This window comes from Papaver somniferum, chromosome 7 (assembly GCF_003573695.1).
Source record: "Papaver somniferum cultivar HN1 chromosome 7, ASM357369v1, whole genome shotgun sequence".
In the NCBI taxonomy this organism is placed as follows: Eukaryota; Viridiplantae; Streptophyta; class Magnoliopsida; order Ranunculales; family Papaveraceae; genus Papaver; species Papaver somniferum.
The window spans coordinates 189,046,028-189,068,640 of record NC_039364.1 but is presented as its reverse complement, the minus strand read 5'-3'; the positions used below and the strand labels follow the sequence as shown (position 1 = coordinate 189,068,640).

General features: G+C 34.6%; 1 protein-coding gene across 1 annotated transcript; it reads left to right on the top strand.

Moving 5' to 3' along the window:
* Window positions 1–8,523: 8,523 nt before the first annotated feature.
* Window positions 8,524–11,230, top strand: LOC113293230 (DNA-directed primase/polymerase protein-like). Its single transcript, XM_026541930.1, has 4 exons — window positions 8,524–8,601; window positions 9,143–9,208; window positions 9,315–9,559; window positions 10,747–11,230. The coding sequence occupies exons 1-4, from the start codon at window positions 8,583–8,585 to the stop codon at window positions 10,834–10,836; spliced, it is 420 nt and encodes a 139-aa protein (XP_026397715.1). The 5' UTR covers window positions 8,524–8,582; the 3' UTR covers window positions 10,837–11,230.
* Window positions 11,231–22,613: the final 11,383 nt, after the last annotated feature.

Sequence of the window (22,613 nt, the reverse complement as noted above, 5' to 3'; positions counted from 1 at the left end):
AAGGTTGGTGTTCAAAGAAGTTACCATGATGAGGTATTCCTGAAACACACTTCATGAGGGATTCAACGACAACCCTCACTGTTGGCAGCCTTTAGCAAATTAGCACTGTAAATAATAACGTCGCGATCAATTGGTGGACCCTAACTGGAGATCATATATCTTGTCGGTGGTTACCACATATGATGCTGGTGTTTCGACAAATCTTCGATGTTAATGAACAAAAATATTGAAGTACCGTAAGATGCTTCAACCTCCAACCACAAAAGGTATTTGCATAAATCAAAGTTGTTATTGTCTGTCAGATTCTGATTGACGTATATGGTGATGTTCGGAGGAAAGGTAATTATTATATAATTAAATGACCGCCCATGGTGGAGTGGTATTTAAAAGTACATACAAACTAAGCCAAAACATTAAATGTACATTAGGATTGATTCGGGATTCCCTATTTGATTAATATTACATGAAACAAAAAGAAGAAATAAAATGTATATCAAAGAACTCCACGAACACTATAATTTATAATAATAGTGAGCAATCTAGGGGATGGTTGACAAAAATACATTATATGTTTAGTATGGGTTCATGGAAATGGTTGGTAAAGGTCATTGATATGTATATCTTAGTTTTTGGTTTTCATGACAGAAATACATTTAATGTAGAGCTTCAAAATTGCAAATGACATGGATCACGTAATTAATGATCAAATAAGTATTACTCCCTCTGTTTCTGAAAAACCGTCCTCTATTCCATTTTCGTCTGTTTCAAAATTGTGTCCAGCTTCTGTTTATAGTCATATATTTCCAATGAACTCTCTAATATACCTTTAAATTTTTTATATTAATAAATTTATTTTTAATGGGACCCGATCTAATATATTAAATAAATTTGTATAACTAAGGAAACAAATATATCTTTCATTCCTTTTACAAGAATATATATTAGATCCAAACATTAAATTTCATATAAATTTTATATACCATAAATTCGATATCTTTTGATTTTCCTTTTATATTTCGTATTTATAATCCTCCTAACAGTTTTAGATAGTTTTTATTGGTAACATTGTTATTAAAATAAACTAGGTAAGTAACTAAGGGTAGTCAAGTAATATACTATGGCCTCCTTAATATTTTGATAAAGTCAAAGCGGACTGTCTTTTTGAAACGGAGGAAGTAGTTAATAGTATTAATCCATATATATTAAATGACAAACTCAGGTTGTAAGCGTACTTACTTTAGAAAAATTAAGCTAGTGTTAAATCACAATGCAATTTTTCTAATTACATATGCACATTTCACTTGCTTAGCGCGTAGAAACAAAATCTTATGATAAGACCTAAACTGCTGCATAGCAAAACAAAATAAGAGTAAATATAAAGGCCATCAGATTACATGAATTAAAATTAAAAAATTTTGTTTGATGAATTAATTAGCATGCAGTAAGTGAATAGCTAGCAAGATTATATGTGGACCTCATTTTAAATTTTTAATACACCAATTACGTGGATGGTTAAACTTATTTTGGAAGGTGGAAATTATTTTGTCTAGAAGACCAACAAATTAATGAAAGTGAAAGGAGTGAACTCTCTTGTTATCTACATATGTTCATCAGTTTTAATATGCCCTACTTGCCTTCTAAGGGAAATGGGTTTGTTTACACAATAAAAGCCACTAAAGTCAATAACAAAAGCCAAAATGAAGCAAAAACTATAAACGAATAATATAAATAAAATGACAATACTTATAAAAATGATACAGATAAAACCTTAACAATCCACATGAAGTATAACACTTCCCTTTCAACTGAAACATGTGTCTAGACCCGTGTTTCATTCCTTCTTCGGAGCCTAAGAAAATGAATTGATGAGAAAGATTACATCTTGTTCGACAACATATATACAAAGTCGCACTTCCAAATGCGTATATCTCCATGGTTAAGTAAGCTACCAAAAGAAAAAGAAATCAATCCAAAATGTAGACAAAATTATATGATTTTAGTTTACAAACAGTATGGCCGTACGAATTTAGATACAACGCAACTATAATTCTCGATTTCAGACTTCCTTAATTATAGAGTTTACAAACAGTATGGTCGTAAGAATTACAGATACCATTTTTATAATCCACAATTTCCAACTTCACTTTTGCATTACACATAACTCTAAATTCTAATTATCAATGTTAGGCTTTTATCTTTCCCGTGATGTTATATTACAATACTTAAGCATCAATAGTACGAAGCTTGTATTTCATGAATCAATCACTCAAATAATACCTGCACATGAAGCTTAAAGGACAGAGTAGTACCTACATTACCTAAACATGATGATGTTGAGAAACCCTCACCTACAAAATCCCAGAAGAAGTTTAGTCAGTATGGAGGAGTAATTAGAAAAACATAAATAAGTAGTCGCTAAGAACCTAAGTTGAGGAGTAATGAAACCAAAAAGAAATAACATAATTGAGAAACAGTTTCCTGCAAAATAGAATAAAGAAGTGTTTCATATCATCTTTTTTTGGGTATATATATTCTTAGGATTTTTTACATATCAGCACTCATGAAATCGACTTGCCACAGCCATCATCAATGAAAATTAAATAGATCAAAAAATAGAACCATATGCACGTAGCAAAGCCGATTTATGTAATCAAATTCATAAAATTAATTAGTAATTAACCAACAACAAAATATATTAAAAGACAAAATAAGAAACGATCATAGGAGCAAGGTAAGTAATAAAATTGAACACACCTTTAGCAAATAGGTGAATCAGAAATCGTTTTATGCATCAATAAGCCTTACAAAGAAAAAGTTACGGCGTTTAGTTTTGCAACAATATTTATGCATCATCAATAAGATCCGCAAAACACAAAAAGGTATGATGTTTGATATCGCAACGAAATTTGGAATAATGAGGGTATACCGTAAAACAGCTAAAATATCAAATAAAAAACACTAAATTCCAATAAAAAGGAAAAAGAAACAAAATTTTAGTTCTAGAAGAGAGAAGCAACTTGCACGGAAACAAAAAGGTTTGGTTTTGCATGAATGCTTTATATGACTACCTGCAAACAAACAACGGGCGCATATAAGAAAACATAAATTAAAAAAAAAAATCCTAGAAATCAAAGTTGAGTTGAAGAGAGAAGCAGTGTCCAAACAATGGGTTTACCTTTTGTTTGAAAGCTTTATATAGGGATTCCGAATCTATTAGTAGAATGATTTTTATTTTGGATATAATATTTAAAAGTATCTCGACTTTCTAAAAAAACTAACAAATAAAACCGGCTTGATTATTAAACCGTTACCAAAAAAATTCTTTTGTTTATTTGTTTTGGTAATATATCTTATTTTTACAAAAAAAATACTTCAAAAATATAATATATGATTTTTTTTACCTTATAAATATGTTTACTCGATTTTTTTTGGATTTTTATCATAATAATATGAAATTAATATAGTAATTTTTAGATTTTTTTACCTTATAATCGGTCCATAAAATATAAATCTGAATATTTTTACCCCATAAACTTGCTTGGATTTTTCAGATTTTTATCATAAATGTCCGAAATTAATATACAAATTCTTTTATATTTTTGTATTTTTTCATTAATAATATAGTCATTTTTAATTTTTTTACCTTACAAACGATCCAAAAAAATATAGATATGATTTTCTTATCTTATATATATGATTACTCAATTTTTTGGACTTTTATCATAAATTTTTGAAATTAATATAATAGTTTTTTGTATTTCTTGATATTTATCATAAATACGCGACATTAATATAGTAATTTTTTTAGAAAAATTTGACGGTCATGATTTTAAAAAAATCATGTAAACTCAGTGTAATTATATGCAATTTCATCCAATTAGATCAAGTTTGATCACTTTTTAACAGGCCTGTCAATGGAAGAATATCCGTCGGATATTCAAAAATCCGATATCCCACAGGTTAAGCACTATCGGTAATTCGATATCCGATAATATCCTATAGGATATCAAAATCAGATATCGATACGGATAGACTAAGCTATCGGATATCGGATATTTATCCGATAATATCCGGTTCTGAAAAAAAATGTTAAAAACCCTTTAAAACATGATCATAATTGAAATTTAAGTTCAGTTTTTCAAAACATTTCATATCGGATATCGGATATTAGGGTAATCACAAATAAATCATAAATATGGTTAGGGTAAATCACAAATAAATCCATGTTCTATCGGATATTAACCAAACGGATAGAGCCTAATCCGATTCTGATAGGTTAAGGAATCCGATAAATATCCGTATCTGATATCTGATATCCGATAAAACGGGTAAAATTCTATAAGATCCCGAATACTCGGAAACGGATTCCGGATACCTGATATATATTGACAGACCTACTTTTTAACTACAAAAAAATTAAATAAAGCTTTTTGTTGGCAATAATTTTAGTTGAATTGATTTTTTTTATTTTAATCATAAATGCCCGAAATTAATATAGTAGTTTTGTTTGTTATTTCTAAAAAATTTTACCTTACAAAAGATTCTAAAAATATAAATCTTATTATTTTATTCCATAAATATGTTGAGTTGATTTTTTTTTTATTTTAGTCATAAATGTACGAAATTAATCTAGTACTTTTTTTTGGATTTTTTATAATAGATACACGAAATTATAAAAGATTCAAAAATATAAATATTATATTTTATTCCATAAATATGTTAATTTGTTTTTTCTTTATTTTAATCATAAATGTACGAAGTTAATAGGATCCAGATCCTCTGCGCCAATATAACCGTGTGGCCTCTGTACCTGCAAGTAAAATTGCGACACGTGTCTTTCCATATTAACATCAATTAACTCTATTTATTTTTACTATATATCTACCTTATTTAAATACGGAAACAGAATATGGTTTCGTTTTTTTTTTATCTGGCTCGTGTAACAAATATCAAAGATTCAAAATCGAAGGGAAGTTCAAAAGATCTGATACATGACTGTATTAAAGTTATTAGGCGAGAATGACAATTTCACAAAATGGATTCAAAATTTTATGAATTATGAAATATGGCGGGCAAATAATAATTTCCTGGAATCATATGTGCAATTATCTTTCAATCTCAAATGACCCTTAACATAAAAAGATCACTGATCCTTTTTTTTTATGGTGTAAATTAATCTCAAAATCAGAAAATGAATCCACTTAATTATGGTGAATTAAGATTAATCAAAAGTTAGTCACCTTACTATTTCGTTCTTGAAAAATTAGTTTGTGATTCAAGTTTTATATAAAAATTGAAAGACAAATTTCGTAAATATTTGATTTTTACGAACAGATAAAACATAGGGTTCTTTCGATGGATGGAGCAAAAATATTGAAAAGAAAAGGAGATTATGAAAATTAAGAAAATAGTTTATTTTGTTTCCGTATTTAAATAGGGTAGATATATAGTAAAAATAAATAGAGTTAATTGATGTTAATATGGAAAGACACGTGTCGCAATTTTACTTGCAGGTACAGAGGGCACACGGTTATATTGGCACAGAGGATCTGGACGCAAGTTAATATAGTACTTTCTTTTATTTTTTGGATCTTTTCATAATAAATACATGAAATTATAAAAGATTAACAAAATATAAATCTTATTATTTTATTCCATAAATATGTTGACTTAATTTTGTTTTTATTTTAATCATAAATGTCCGAAATTAATATAGTAATTTTCTTTATTTTCTGAATATTCACATTAAATACACGAAATTAATATAACTATTTTTCTGAATAATGAGGGCCGTCCTTCGCGTGTATCCCAACAGTCCACCAAATTCACACCGCACATTGTCAGATCAACGAAATTTCTCCGACGAATACGAATGGTTTCTCAATTAGCCAATGAGAGCGCGAGGTTACGCTCACCAACCAATAGGGGAGAGGGTAAGCTCCACCGGTGCAAGTTTTATTCTGGAATGAGGGATGGTATTGAGTTTTTAGGTTGTTGATTTTTATAGGCGACTTGAAATGAATTAGGGGTGACTAATAAAACAAAATAGGATCACCAAACCTAAAATGAACCAACCCTTTATCTCCAGTTTTTCAGAAGGAGAAGGAACCAAATTGATTCAATCAGAGATGAGATGGGTAATTGGTATTCTTCAAGGAGAGATATTCAGAAGCTTCTCATAAAACATTTCAGTTCCATCACCGCCTCTTGTCATCCATCACAAGATTCAGATATATTTAATCTGCTCAGTCCTTGTATATCTCTGCAAGAAAATGAAGACCTCATACAGATTCCATCTATAGAAGAAATACGACAGGTTGTTAGCCAGATTAATGCTTGGGCAGCTCCGGGTCCAGATGGCTTTCAAGCAGGATTTTATAAGGTGTGCTGGGATGAAGTGGCAGATGGGTTAGTGGCCATGGTACAAGAGTTTTTTCAACATGGTAAAATGCTTCCTCAGATAAATTTCACTTATCAAGTTTTAATCCCAATGAAATTATGCGTAGAAACTCCATCAGATTTTCGACCCATTAGTCTCTGCAACATTTCATATAAGATTATCTCGAAGATTTTGGCTAACAAATTAAAAAAGTTGCTTCCAAAGATTATTTCTCCATGACAAGCTGCATATGTGCCAGGCCGAAACATTCTTGATAATACTATCATAGCTCATAAGTCATAGATTATATGAAAAGAACTAAAATTACTACAGGAGCAGTAGCGATTAAATTGGATATGGCAAAGGATTTCGATCGTATGGAGTGGGGTTTTATCATTAAAATTATGCAATGTTTGGGATCTCATGAGAAGTGGTGTTCACTAATTTATCAATGTCTCAGCACTGCATCTATTTCAATTCTACTAAATAGGTCTCATACTCCTCCTTTTATGCCAACTAGAGGAATTCGTCAAGGTGATGCTCTTTCTCCGTATATTTTTATCATGTGCATGAAAGCTTTTAGTAGAATGTTGCAAGCAGCTAAAACAAAAGGGTTAATCCAACCATTGAAGCCAGCTTCAAAAGGTCCAAGTATTTCCCATCTTTTTTCGCAGATGGCTGCATTCTATTTTCCATAGCTTCAAACAGCTCAGTTAATAATATGATGCAAATTATTTCTCAATTCTGTGAGGTTTCAGGGCAGATGAAACTATGAATAAAATGGATAACAGACTTCAAGCTTGGCAGGGTAAGTTAGTTAATCAAGCAGGTAAAAGCACTCAGATCCAAGCTGTAACAGGAACCATGGCACAATATCAGATGAGTTGTATGCACATTCCAGATAAATTACTCAAAAAAATGGAGTCTTTGCAACGTAATTACTGGTGGAATAAGCATTCTAAGCAAGGTGGATACTTCACTGGTTGGAATGAATTGAGTAAACCTCAAAGACTTGGAGGGCTGGGTCTTAAAATTTTAAGATGTCTCAATGAAGCTCTGCTTACTAAGTTGGCTTGGCGACTGCTGACTGAAATTTGTTATGTACTATTTTTTGGTTTTAATATCTATCATCAGTCTACGAAGTGAGCCTTGATGCTTGTAGGTTACTATACTCGATTAAGAAGATTTCTTTATATCAAATCCTACAGTTTCTTTATATCAAATCCTACAGTATGCCTAATTGTTCCTCTTTTAACTTCCTATTTGAGTTTATGAATATCATGATTAACACCAAGTATTTTCTGTTCTTGTTTGTTGTGTTGTCTGATGATTCTGCTACAACTTAGGCAAAATTCGGAGCTGGTATTGGTTTTCAAATTTTGGTTTGATGATTTACAATATGCTCAGAAATAGATTCTGCGAGCGTATTGGTAGAGAACACAAAAGCAATCACGGTAACCTTATCTTACGCACCTTTACCTCTCTATGAAGGTTTACGTACTATGCTAGGCCGTTTCATAGTTTTCGCTTATTGTACTTGGTTCTTGCTTATTCTTATGGTTGGTGGGGGAATGCAACTTCCAACATGAAACTAGGGGAAAACCCTATAATTCCTGGTTGTGATATACCCTGCTATTTTTGTGTAAGTCATACCCACTTGGGGATCTATTTTTCCCAGGAGAAGGCACTCTTTATGTTCTTGCAAATGACATACACCAACAACTTTTTCTCCTTTTTAACATGGCACAAGTACCTTGGTCATTTGGGATCTATCTTCTATGTCTCTGGAATATGATCAGGTCAAATATACTAGGTGGAAAGCTTTAATTAGCATTAGAAACCCGATAGACACGAACATTTTTAATACCTGCAAAATCAGATTTGCATTTCAGGTTACCTACAATAGAAGTCATCAGAATAGCGATACTTTCTACTTTGATTCCATCGTGGTTCAAAGAGGGATTCCTCTATGAAGATGCTTATCGTCGATACTATGATTCACGTCAACGCCCCTAAGCTTTCCATTATTTTGTTATCTGAATTTCTGTCTACATTTCATGTTTAACTTAAGCATTGAAAATTCAGAATTATGTTGTTATGATTGTGATTTAAACTTTTAGAAATCTCGTTGTCTTCTTAGATAGAGTCGGCTGTATGCAGGCATACTAAAATTTAAGCTGTCTTGAATATTCTATATATCAGGATGCAACTAAAATCTGCAAGTAAGGAATTTGGTCTTGTTCAGAGATCATCTCATATTTTCCCGAAATTACGCTGATTTCAATATATTAAGTTTTAACCTGCTGTTTGTCAGTAGTATGTTTATGGAGAGAGAATTTTTTGAAACAAGAAAGGTTAATATTAATACAAAACAAAAAAAAAAATTTAAAGAAAGAATATTCTATACATCCCTATTACAGACTCCCAGTTCCAAAGGGAATCATCTATAGCTATGTGCTTAAAAGTGTAGCTTTGGAACGCCGTAACATGATTGAAATTTTACCATGTACCCATTTGTAATCCATGTGGGTTGAGCCTTCTTGGAGTTGATCTTCATCCCGAAAACCACTCACCAGAATCAGCCTTTCGCTCAATCCCTTGTCTATGAAAGCGTTTAAGAATGTATCTGTAAAAGGATCCCAACCTTATGAAACTAATATAATCGAGGAATATTTCATTTTCTTAGTTAGCCTGCCTTTGAAATTTCATTCTTTCAAGAATGTTTAACTGATTAATATGTGCCTAACTTGGTTCTGTGGTCAGTGATGTATGTTGTGGACTTCAGAAGGGCTGTCTTTTATCAAAAATGTCATGACCCTGATTGCAAAGGTGTGGATATGTTAATCTTGCATTGATTTGTTGTTCATTAAGAACCCTGTTTATAGTATAAGTATTGTCTGTGACTTTGTATTTACATTCCAAATGATGCCATCAGGGTATCGATCTCCCACCCGTCCACTCCCGATAGATATAGATACTGCAGCTTTTATGAGTACGTCGCAGACAGATGATTACAAGTCAATGAGTAATAACCTCGACTATCAATGTGGTAATACCGGTTTAGAGCATAATTCTTGTGGTAAAGATCTGGGGAGCTGCAACCAAAATAGTTGGTGGCTTGAGGCCATGAGAGTTGCTGATGAGATTGAAAGTAAGAGAAAAGCCCAGGAGCATGAACCGGTTAGTCTTCCTTGTTTAACCTTCTTTTTCCATTCTTAAATTTTCTTCGCTGCCTGCTTCTATTTAGATAATATTGGTTAAAATCTCATTGGAGCAACTTCAAAGATCAGGCCATTAGACTTGCAATGTTAAGAAATTTTTAGGAATTGGAAGTGTAAACGATGAAATAAACGGTTGTATCTTCAAGCATTCTGGTGACACGTATAATTGCAACAATGGTTCTTTTCTTTAGTACACTTGAATACTATGAAAGAATAATTAAGTCTCAACATCTATTTCAAACCTTAGGATCTTAACTCCTAGGAATGATATGGGGATGTGCCGATACCTTAGTTTAAGGGCCTAAACACCATGCAATTGCATATCCCTCGAGGTGCGGGACAGGTTGCACATTTTCGTGCAACTCTTGAGTAGGTTACCTGAAATGAATTTATGGTAACTGGTGGTCTTGGGTCATTCCAATGCATTTTAGGTGGTTTTCAGCTCATTGTGTTATAAGGAGTAAGCTTTCATATTGAGAACGAGGGACACTTTTGTTCTGAGAATTTAAGTTCAAGTACCAAAAACAAGGATTACAAAGCCATTGTTGATGAAAGAGGGAAACGAATATGAAGGATGGCAGTAGTGAGGTGGTGTGAAAAGAGGGGGGCAAACTAAAATAATTATTCGTTTCTGTCAATTGGCTTCGTTGGTTATGGTTAAGCTAGTCAAGTTCTTGTAGAGCCTTTGCTGCCAAAAGGCTAAAACCTAATTCTTAAGAATAACGTTCAACTCCGATCCGGCCACATCATGTATTCAAAGGCATCTTTCAACATGAACCATCCCTGGCTTTTGATGACTTGCAAAATACTCCGGCAGGATCCTGTTCGAATCTCAAAACTATTAAGCTCATTTAAAAGTGTGGTTTTGATTCAGATAGCTTGTTTTGGGTCCCAAATTACATCTCCGGTCAGAGGAGGTAAAATGCTGTTTAAGTAGGGGCTTGGATTGCACTAGCGTGTTAGCAAAAGAGATCATCTCAAATTGTTACCAAAACTTACTTTATTTTTGTTCTCATGTTTTCATCATATGCTCAAAAAAAAAAAAATCAGGTTTCTTTTGTAATTTCAAAAAGTAAATAGGATAAGCAAACTAGGAACAATTTTGAAGTTAATAGCATTTTCTTTCTATTTGTGCTGTTTTATCAGGAATTAATTGATGACGAAGATTATGAGTGGTGGTTGGCTGCGGAAAGGACTGCATCCCAGGCTGAACATAAGCAACTCGACTCACATTAGTTCAACGGCTATATATTTTATCTGTATCTTTATTTAATTGGTCTGAAGTTGAGAGCTTTCTTCAAGCAGAGAACACTGCGCGATCAGTCAATTGTCAACGTGCTCAAGCTGATGAAGAATGTAAAGAAAATTTTGTTGAAGGATATTTCAATTACGTCCGTGAATGTCTTCTGCATATCTCAATATTTACATTAAGTACTATGGACTCCCGAGAATAGCAAGTAACTTCCTCGGACTGGTTCTGTTGGTGGAGTGAAGAATAAGAAAAAGACCAAAATTATATAAGGTTCTGGTAAGATCGTGACAAGATGCTAAGCAGCATACATTTGTCATACAATCGAAAGAAGTCTAGGGTTGGTATGGAGTTTCGCTATTCATACAATTCAGATTCGGGATTCGCTAAGGATACCTGCGAGGTTTGCAGCCAAAGATCATGCATTTAAAGTTGACATCTACAGTTACAATATTTGTAACATTCCGATGATGGTGAAAGCTGAGGATGCAGCCTTTATTTGCAATGCCCATCATTCTCCATAAGCTGGTTATGGTAGTCAAATACAGAATTACCCGTTTGTTTATCTTAATGCAATTGGAAAACCGGGGTAGTTCGTAGTAAATCAGGTAATTTTTTAACTGAATCACAACTCAACTTGTACTAGGACTTGGGATTTACCAGGTCACCATGATGTAACTACACAATAGCTAGAGGTTTGGCAACCTCAGTGACACTCTGTTTTATCTATTTATATATGGATATAATGGTGCCAACTGTTAACTGCCAGCATTTACTGCTCATCGATAGATTGCAAGGGCATGGCACAGTTAAGGGAGTTCATCAAACCAATCTAGCAAAAGGACACCGGCCAAATGTCAAAGAGTCTTCACCACAAAGGGAATTTGTGAAGGCTGAATCAGGCGTATAAAAGATCAGATAGACTTGTTAATTTAGGGGAATTGTGTTTTTTTCTTTCTCAAGGCAAAAAAGGCAATGAATTAGAAAAACAGTTGCACCATAAAGAGAATGATGCTCCTATGAAGAAAAACAGGATACAAGTTCAATTATACCAAATTATACCAATGAGGCAAAGCAAGGAGGCAGTAAAGAACCTAAGATGGAGAGTCACAAACTTTGGAAAGGTATCCCTTAACTTCCTCCTGTTGCACTGCTTAGTTAAACAATTTTCTGAGTTATCCTTATTAGTAGCCAATCCAAGTTATGTCAGATACCAAGGATTAGGTCAAAAAAGAACTCAAAATTATTTGAAAGATGTTGCATTTTGAAAATCCAGATATTCTTTGCCTCTTAGAAACAAAACAACAAAACAAAAATATGCATGTTATTCTTAAGAAACTAAATGTCCAGAACTATTGGCTTGTACCCCCAAGAGGACAAGCAGGGGGATGGCTATGATATGGAAAAACAATATGCATGTAACCATACAAAATCATGAACACAACATTATAACTGCTGTGGTTATGGATAATACTACCTCTAAAAGTTACTTGGTCACTGCTTTCTATGGCAGTCCTTACTCTAATAAGTTAGAGTCTTGGAATCATGTCATAAAAATAGCTGACAAAATTAAAAAAAATTAAAATCTTATGGATGATAATAAGTGATTTGAATGTTGTGCTCACAAATGAGGAAAAAAAGGGGCTTAGACCCTTTGACAGAAATGAAGCTATAACATTCAATGATGTCGTATCAAACATGAGGTTCCAAGATATTGGATTTACAGAGTATCCTTTCACTTGGTGTAACCAAAGAATGGACAATGGCAGAGTCGAAGAAAGACTAGATAGGGCCTTATGCAATGATGAATGGATTCAGCTATTCCCACAAACAAACTTATGTCATCTGGTTGCAAGAGGTTCAAATCACTGTCCCATCATCCTAAAAACCAATCCTGGTTGGAACGATGGAGCTTATCCATTCAAATATTTTGGAGGATGGATGGAACATCCAGACTGCAAAAGACTAATAACGGAGGCATGGGATAACAATCAATCTGGTTCTACTAGCTACTACTCTATGGCAAAAACCTATACAATGTCAAAAATATCTTAAAACACAGAATTGATACAATAAAAAGGGAGATTGAAACACTTTCTAAAGATATTAGTAGATGTCCCATTACCATCAAGAGATTAGAGGAAACCCTGAGTCAATGGAAAGACATTGAGGAAGACTTCTGGAAAACAAAGAGTAGAAACAATACTATCAACCTGGGAGATAGGAACACAACTTTCTTTCACAACTCAGCTAGAACTAGATACAGAAGAAACATGGTGGATACTATCAAAGGTAAGAATGGGAAATGGCTACATGACAGAGTATCCATAGCAAGTTGTTTCACAGATCATTTCAAAGAAATAACTACCACTTCCAATCCAACTCTCAACATGGATATGATACATCTAATTCCTAAAATTATCAGTGAAGAGAATAACAAAAAACTTCTTGAAATTTCCATGCCTTAGGAAATCAAGAGTGCTCTATTTGAAATGGAAGGGAACAAGGCTCCAGGGCCAAATGGTTTCCCCCCAAATTTCTTTCAAGATAATTGGGAAACCATTGGACCTGATCTTATCAAGATGATACAAATTTTTTTCATCTCTGGTTTCATGCTAAAGGAAATGAACTCCACATTCATCTTCCTAATTCCAAAAGTTCAATTCCCAAACTCCCCTGTGGACTTTAGACCAATAGCTCTTTGTAACACCACTTATAAGATTATATCTAAGCTAATGGATGAAAGAATGAAACCTCTTCTCCATAACATTATTTCTCCATATCAGTCTGCATTTATCCCTGGAAGACAGATAAATGACAACACTATGGTTGCTCATGAAAAATACACAATATGAGAATAAGAAGGGATAATCAAGGATGGATGGGATTGAAAATTGATATGTCAAAAACTTTTGACAGAGTGGAATGAAATTTTCTTATTGTTTTCTTAACTAAAATGGGATTCTCCACAAAATGGTGTAACTTGATAATGCAATGCATATCAACCACCAACCTAGCAATTATGTTTAATGGTGTTCCTTGTGAGTTCTTTAAGCCTACTAGAGGTCTGAGCCAAGGAGACCCAATCTCTCCGTATCTCTTTATACTATGTATGAAGGTATTATCCAAAACTCTTTTAGATGCCGAGAACAAAGGAAAAATCCATGGTATAAAAATTGTCAAAAAAGCTCCACCAGTGAGTCACCTCCTATTTGCAGATGATTGTATCATCTTCTGCAAAGCTAACAGGGAGGAAGCTCAGAATATCCTTCAAATATTTGAAAAGTTTAGCTCTTGGTCTGGTCAGATGATAAATCTAGCAAAATCAGGGATTTTCTTTAGTAAAAACACATCTAAGGAAATGGTTCAAGATATCACTGAAGTAATGGAGATTGAACCAATACCCCTAACTGATAATTACCTGGGATCCTCTCTATTCACAAACAAGTCTAAAGTAAAGTCCTTTTATCCAATAATTGTGAACTTGAAGGGAAGATTAGTTGGATGGAAAGGAAAAAACCATCAACACAGCTGGGAAAATGGTCATGATAAAGCATGTAACATCTACTCTGGCTAACTACCAAATGAGCACTTTCAAAATATCAAAAACCACCATTGGAGAAATGAACAAAATACAGAGAGACTTCTTTTGGGGAAAAGAAGAAGGTAAGAGTAAAGGAATATATTCAAAAGCTTGGATAGCTGTCTGTAAGGACAAAGAAGAAGGAGGGTTAGGTTTCATGAACCTTGAAAAATTCAATAATGCCATGATTTCAAACATTGGCTGGAGAATGATGAAACAACCTGATATCCTTGCAGCACAAGTCATGCAGGCAAAATATTTCCCTGAGGAAGATATTATGCATATGTCTACCAAACCAAAACCCACTGACTCATGGGTCTGGAAAGGTATTTTATCTGGAATTGAGAATATCCAAAAAATAACCAATTGGAAGGTGGGTAAAGGTGATAAGATACATATCTGGTCAGATAACTGGTTCCTAAACCAGAATGCACTTTTAATATAACCACCCCACTGTAATGAAAATATCCAAAGAGTAAGTGACTTAATAGTCAACAATACTCAATGGAATGAGGAACTCATAACCGAACTTTTCAACAATGACATAGCAAACCAGATTCAAGATACTGAGATCCATAGTAACCAAGAAGATGAAGTAATCTGGCCACTAACCAGAGATGGGAAATTCACAGTCAGAACCTTATACAAGGAACTGACAAAGAACAGAAATAATCACCAAGGAAGTAATAAAGATTGAAATGCAGTTTGGAAATTGAACACAAGTCCTTCAATTACACTATTTCTCTGGAAGACAGCTCATAACATCCTTCCAACTGGAGCAAAATTGGGAAAACACCTCACCTATATTGAAGACATTTGCAACATATGCAATTGCCAACGAGAGACTTTAAATCATCTCTTTATGAATTGTCCTCTTATCATGGATGTATGGATAGAATTAAGAATCAACCCTAGAACAGTTTATGGAAGAAACACAGATTTACACCCCTGGTTAACCAACCTTTTAGAGGAAAAAAGAAACCAGAAGGACACTAAAGAATGGGCTGAACTAGGCATAACTGTTTTATGGCATGTCTGGAAAGAAAGGTGTAATGTTAGTTTTAACAACACCATAGACACAACTAAGAATGTAGCAAAACCTATTAAGCATTACATGAACACTAGGCAGGAAGCTAAGGCCAAAGACAAAAACAACTTCATGCATATAGGCTACAATAAACATGCAGCAGAAACTAAAATCATTGAATTTAGAACACAGTGGCTTCCACCACCTGTATTCACACTAAAATTAAATGTGGCAGTTTACTTTAATACACAACTCAACTGCTATGGAATTGGTTTAACTCTGTATGATTTCACAGGGGAGTGCACAGGGGCAAGAGGTATCGGGCACCTCCAAGGGAGCAACCTAGAGATACATCAGATAGCTGCTCAGAAGACCTTTGATTGGGCGGCAGAATTGGGAAGCAAGATAGAGATCGAATCGAACTCTTGCAACCTCATCAAGCTGGCAAGAAAACTTCACGCTGAGCAGATGCATAGGAGATTCCAACTACTTATTTTGAAATAGCTGAGTGGAGTACCACTAACTCCAACCAAAACTTTATGGCTTTAAATTTAGCAAAATTAAACTGAAGTTGTAATAATTATAGATAGAGGATCTGAGATCCAAAACTTATTACAACAACTTAGGGGAGCTTTGGATGTAAACAATGGGGAAAGGAGAGCTACAGCGCGACCTAATGAATCTCAAGACCATACATCTGAGAATCATAGACCCCCATCTCTTTTGTACTAGCTTTTGCTAGCTTTAGTTTATCTTTCTTATAAAAAAAGGTTTAATTATACCTGTAGAGTTGAGTTACGTAGAACATATTACAACACGCATAGTCATTCATCACTCATACTCACAGTAATATCCTCAGATAATTTTGAACCTACACAACAATTAAACTTGAGAATTTTGACATTATCAATAACCTCATCTAGCTTTAGATATTTGTCCCTGAACACGCTATCATTTCTTTCATTCCAAATTGCCCACCAAATGGAAAATGTGATTAGACCCCATAATCTGCTTTTCCTAGAAAGATTAGAGACCTTTTTCCTGTTACACTCCCACAAAGTGTGCCTGAAAGACTGCTGAAAGACCCATTGCAGATTATAATCTTTGAGAAAGTATAACCACATCGTTTTGGTGGTTTGACAGTGCAAAAATTAGCGGTTATTGGATTTATCATCTTGATTACGAACTAAACATCCATTCACCAAAATAAAAGTCTTCAACTTGTCCACAGTTGGTGCCGCATTGTAATATAAGCACCAGAGATAGAAAATTACCATTTGTGGTATTTTTGGATTCCAACGACTTTTGTGAGGGAGCTATCATATTCCAAAGATTTGTAACAACCTGCAATAGTAAAAGCATAAATCCATCTTTTGTACCACTCATGTTGTCACTATTGATTGCAGGCAACAAAGGCATTAATTGAGAAACTTCATTCACTCCCAAGTCTTTTAAAGCTCTGCAGAAGTCCAGATTCCATCCCTTCTCATTTTTTCTCAACTCTCCTATAATTGCATCTTTTGATCTGCTGATCTTGTATAAAGATGGAAACATACTTTTCAAAGAATGACCATTAACCCACTTATCATTCAAAAAACAAAACACTGTTTCCACCATTAACCTGAATAACCGAGCTATTTTCCACATGATCATTGCTTTTTAGTATACTTGTCCATAAACTCTTTCTCACATGTCTCTTTGTCAATGTAGGATAAAATGCTTTAGAGTTTCCACCAAAATTATGGTTGATTATCCTTCTCCAAAATGCATTATCTTCAGACCTATATCTCCAGATCCACTTAACATGTAAAAACTTATTCATAAGTCTCAATTTTTTTTATTCCCACACCACCACCATCTTTCGGCAGACACACACTACCCCATTTGACCCAACTATTTTTTGGTTTGTTTATAGATGAGCTCGCGAGAAACGCCTCATTATCTTCTCGATTTGCCTCTCCATTGATGCAGGCAATTGAAAAAATGGATGATAATAAACTGGCAAGCTTGACAACACACTTTGAATTAGCATTAGTCTAACACCCTTGGATAAATATCTTCTCTGCTAAGAACTAAGTTTCTTTTGGAACTTCTGAAGAATAATATCCCAAACACCCACTGGTTTGGACTTGCTTCCTAATGGAATACCTAAATAGCACATAGGAAAACAGGTCAGCTGACACCCAAAGCGAGTTGCACATGCAGATGCATTCTGGTTATCACCCACTGCAATAATGACACTTTGCTGAAGTTAACCTTTAGACCAGAAATTAGATGAAACGTCATCAAAATTTTCTTCAAACTCTTGATCTGCTCTACATCATAATATAAAAAAACTATTAAGTCTTCTCTTCAGATCGACTTCTTCGATCGCTTTTAGGATAACTTCATCATTCCTGCCTGAGTTGGCTGACAGTGTTCTGGAGGTCATAAATTTTAGCTCAGTGGGTAAGACAACTTCCATACCAAATGCTAAAGAGAATGAGGATCCCTTTATTGAAGATATTTTTGTTGATCAACATGCCCATATCACTTCATGCAGTATGTCTGCCCACCTTCCTTTAGAAGCATCAATCCTTTTCTTTATATTTGATAGTAAAGTCTTGTTTGAAATTTTCGCTTGATCATTTCCCTGTGGGAAATATGGCATGCTAAACTTTTGTTGTATATTTCTATTTCTGCAGAACTCTGCTAGCCTTTCGGATTGGAATTGTGTTCCGTCGTCAGCTACTAACGTCATGGGTAATCCAAACCTACAGATGATGTGATCCCATAGGAATTTGCTGACATCACTTTCTGTGAGTGTTACCAGCGCTTACTCCCCAACCCACTTGGAAAAATAATCAGTGACAACCAATAGGTATTTTCTGCCTCCAAGTGCATGTATTTCAATATATGTGTTAGTTAAATTTCATCTTTAAAGCTTGAATTTTTACTTCATAATATTTTCTCATCTGCTTTTAAAGTAAGCTGTGAGTTTGAAACTGTTACCGTAGTATATTGACCCATAATGTCCAATGCGCACCTCATGAATGGCCAAGGAGTCAAGACGTTGTGCAAGTTCTATGATGGTGCGTGTATCTTATTGTCGTATCTGCATATTTCAAATTCTCACAATGTTAATTATCACTATATCATATTCATGTCGCTTTCAGGACATTCATTCCTTCTGGCACTAAAGGGCCATTTTTCTGTAAAATTCCTGACTTGCATTTTATGCAATTGCTTTGTACCTTTTAATGTTTGCAGGAATAAAAATTGAAAATTTTAAATTCGATATCGATTAATCATATTTTTGGGATTTATCGCATTTCTTTTTGATCTCCTCAACAGATTCTTTCATTTGTGGTCAGAAATAGCCTTGGGATCTTGCATTTTCAGCCAGAGACCTTTTTCCAGCATGTTTACCACAGTTTTATGAGTGTGGAGCAAAAGGAGCAATATGATTTGTTTTCCCTATTTATCTGTTAAAATTTGAGTAGTGGTCCAAAGTATGTCTTTATCTACATGTCACCATCTAGGAGCTGATATATGGTTGTTTTTATTTTAATCTTTGTTGCCTCTTGTAGGTCATCTGGTAATGTTTTGGACTCGAGGTAGCTGAAAATACCCTTCATACATGTTTTTTTCTAGCTCAGCTAAGGCTACGTTCGAGTTCTGAGTCATTGCATTATATGTGTCTGGCTCACTGATAGCTGACCTTTCAAGGTTTCCTTTCTTAATAGTCCTTTGACAAGCTCCAGGTATGACTGAACCCAGGAAATCCAAGGCATCTGCATGTCGTATTTTATTTCTTGGTATCTTTCTGATACCCACTTTTTCAAATCCGGGTATTAGATCACTAAATTTTCTTTTGTATTTCTCCATCGAAACATCTTTTGTTTCAAATTAACCTTTTACCTGCTTTGTTGTCAGCTGAGAGTCACTGAGAGTATAAACTCTTTTAGTTGTTACCAATTTTTGCAGCCAGTAGTCCATGGAGCACTTCATATTCTCCTTGATTGTTTATTGGACTAAAAGCTAACACATACGAAAATTCGATGAAGTTGTTTTCTGGTGTGACTATGACTACTCCAGCTCCACCCCGTTTTCTATTTGATGCACCATCAATAAGTAATTTCCACACTCTAGGTGTGGTGAGTGATGAGTCTTCACAATATGGTACATTCTCAGGTTCTGCACTTTTGGATGATCTTCGCTGAACTGATTCAGGTGGACACCCCACTTTGCAACTCTTTCAGTTTTCGTTTCTTTGGACAAAACATTTTCCACTAGGTGCTATGTTACCAAGATTATCCTCCAACTCAATAAGTATGGTCTTAGCTTTATTGATGAGAAACAGATAGCAAAGAACACCTGGTGTTGTTAGCGACTTGTTGGTGATGTATATTGGTTTCTCTTTATTGTCTTCCGCTCTTAATAGATATGCACTTACTGCACTCTGAATGGTTGCAATGTAGAGATATATCTCTTCACCTTTGACTGAGGAAGATATGATAGGAGGACAACACAAGTAAAATTTAATATTATCAAGAGCTATCTGGAATTCTTCGTTCCAATGAAAGTCTTGTTGCTTGAGAAGTAAGTTGAACAGTGGTCTACACTTGTATGACATTCTTGAAATGAATCTGTTCAGTGCTGCCAATTTTCCTGCCAATTGTTATATCTCTTTTTTGCAGGTTAGAGGTTTCATCTCTATAATTGCTCCTATCTTCAGCGGATCAACTTATATCCGTTTTCTAGTGACCATGAATCCAGGAAATTTCTCGTTATGGACCCCAAAAACACATTTTGAAGGATTGATCTTCATGTTGTACATTTTAAGGATAGTGAAAATTTTGAGAAAATCTTGTATGTAATCTTCTGCTTCTTTATTTTTCACGACCATATCATTTACATAGCATTCCACCATGTTTCCGATAAGTCTTTAAACATTATGTTGACCATCCTCTGATAAGTTAGTCATGCATTCTTCAGACCAAAGGGCATTGCCTTGAAACAATATAAAAAATCGTCCATGATAAATATAGTATGCTCCACATCTTTTAGATTCATGGGTATCTGATTATACCCTGGATGTCCATCCATAAATGATAGTTTTTTGAACCCTAAGGAAGCTTCTACTGTTCCGTCCGTATCAGGCAGAGGATAACTGTCTTTGGAGCAAGATTTATTCAAGTTTGTGAAGTCTATACAGACTCTTACCTTGCTGTTCTTTTTCATTGCAACCACAATATTCGATATCCATTACGGATATATGCATTCTCTTGTCATCTTTGCGTCTAGCATTCTTTGAACATCGGCTTTTACTACATCATACAACGTATTTTTGATTTTTATTTTCTTTGGTTTTGCTGCATTGAAGTCTAAACTAATGTTCAGTGAGTGACATCGAGATAGGATCGACTTCCAACCTATCTGACATTTTCCAAGCAAAGAGGTCCACATTCTCTTTTAAAAATCATTGTAAACCCCTTTTTTCTTCAGCCTTGATATCTTTTCCCAGATAGGTTATCTTTGGTTCATTTTCTGAACCCAAATTTACTCTTCCAGTTGTTCAACTACTTCTTTTTTGAATTCTCTGCATGGTAAATTAACCAGACCCTATTGTGCTTCGGGCTTTACAGTTAGGGCTTGCTGACCATATTATCGCCTGGATGCCAGGTAATTAAATTCTGATTCAGCTTTCAGGAGCTTTGATATTTTCCATGGTGGCATTATTTGCTATCCTCTAGAACCTCCATGGGGGTCTTCTTGTTGAATGAGAAATAGGACGACTAACGCTTTTTGACACAACTTGGTTTCCTTTGATGACATACTCACCTTGGTTTAAACTTTAGCTTCTGGTGGTATGTCGAGGGAACTGATTTTATTGTGTGGATCCAATCTCTTTGTATGGGGACTTCGTATCGAGGACCAATGATTCCACGTTTTTTTTAATTGGGATAACTTCAACTGTGAGAGTTATGTCTCCCATGCGATACATCTTTGAACCATTAAATCCCACAATAGTAGAACCATTACTCTTTAGAATACCAGTCATGTGTCTGTTTCATCCGCTCATCTTGAAGATAGATGATTTCACAGGTGGACCGCGGATGAATTAGGATCTTACACAATCCTATCCATGTATAATGAGCCGGACCACCAGTGCGTCTGAATGTGGGAAAGTAACCCCATCTAGATCCTTTTTAGTCAACCCTATGTCATCCATTGGTAGAAGCAATCCTTCGCAGCTAGGATGAAGACCTGTGACATTTACCTCCAGATACTTTCGCTTTCTGTCATCAGGTTTTGATGGTAGGTCTGTCTCAGCTCTGGGTGATGAGTATATCATATTGATACATCCCATGACTTGCACTTCTGTGGATTTTCCATTTTTCCTTTCTCTTCGAGTATTTACTCTGTCATACGTCATTCTCTTGCCATATTTTCTATGAACCTTATCAGATTCTTAGAATTGTTGGTGAGATGTCCATTTGTTTGGTGATAAGAGCAATAAGTCTTTCCTTTCCCATTTGTCATGGGCTTCCTAGGTGGTAAGAAGAATGGTTTATCTTTCATGTACTGTAGTATTATTTCAGTTGTGACATTCATGTTTAGGAAGTTTTTCGACTCTTCTTTCCATTTTATCTCAGACTCTTCTCTGAAGTTTTTCTTCTTTGACTGCTGATTCGGCGACTTAGGTGAGAGATCTCTCTTTTCTCCTGAAGTCTGCCCAACTGAGTATACTTTATTGTCTGAGCTATGGAAATTCAGGTTGTCTTGTTCCGTTCTAATGAACTTCCCTGCTCTGATATAAAATTCATCCAAAGACTCAAAATATGATATGTGAAGGAATCTCGAATTTCTACTCAACGAAGGCAATTCCTGAATAATCTCCATAATATTTTTCATATGTTTTCACAATTGGGGAAACTGCTGCCTTGAACCGTCTTAGGAAATTAGTGAAACTATCATCACTTCCTTGACTGATCTTGTAGATATCATCTAGAAATCCCCTTATTTAATGTTACAAGAGTAATTTTGAATAAATAATGATTTCAACTCCTCGAATGTTCTGATTGAGTTCAAGGGGAGGCATCTGAACCATGTTAACGCATCTTCTTGTAAACTGCTTGGAAAAAATCTTGCAATTAACCAAGTATTGTCAA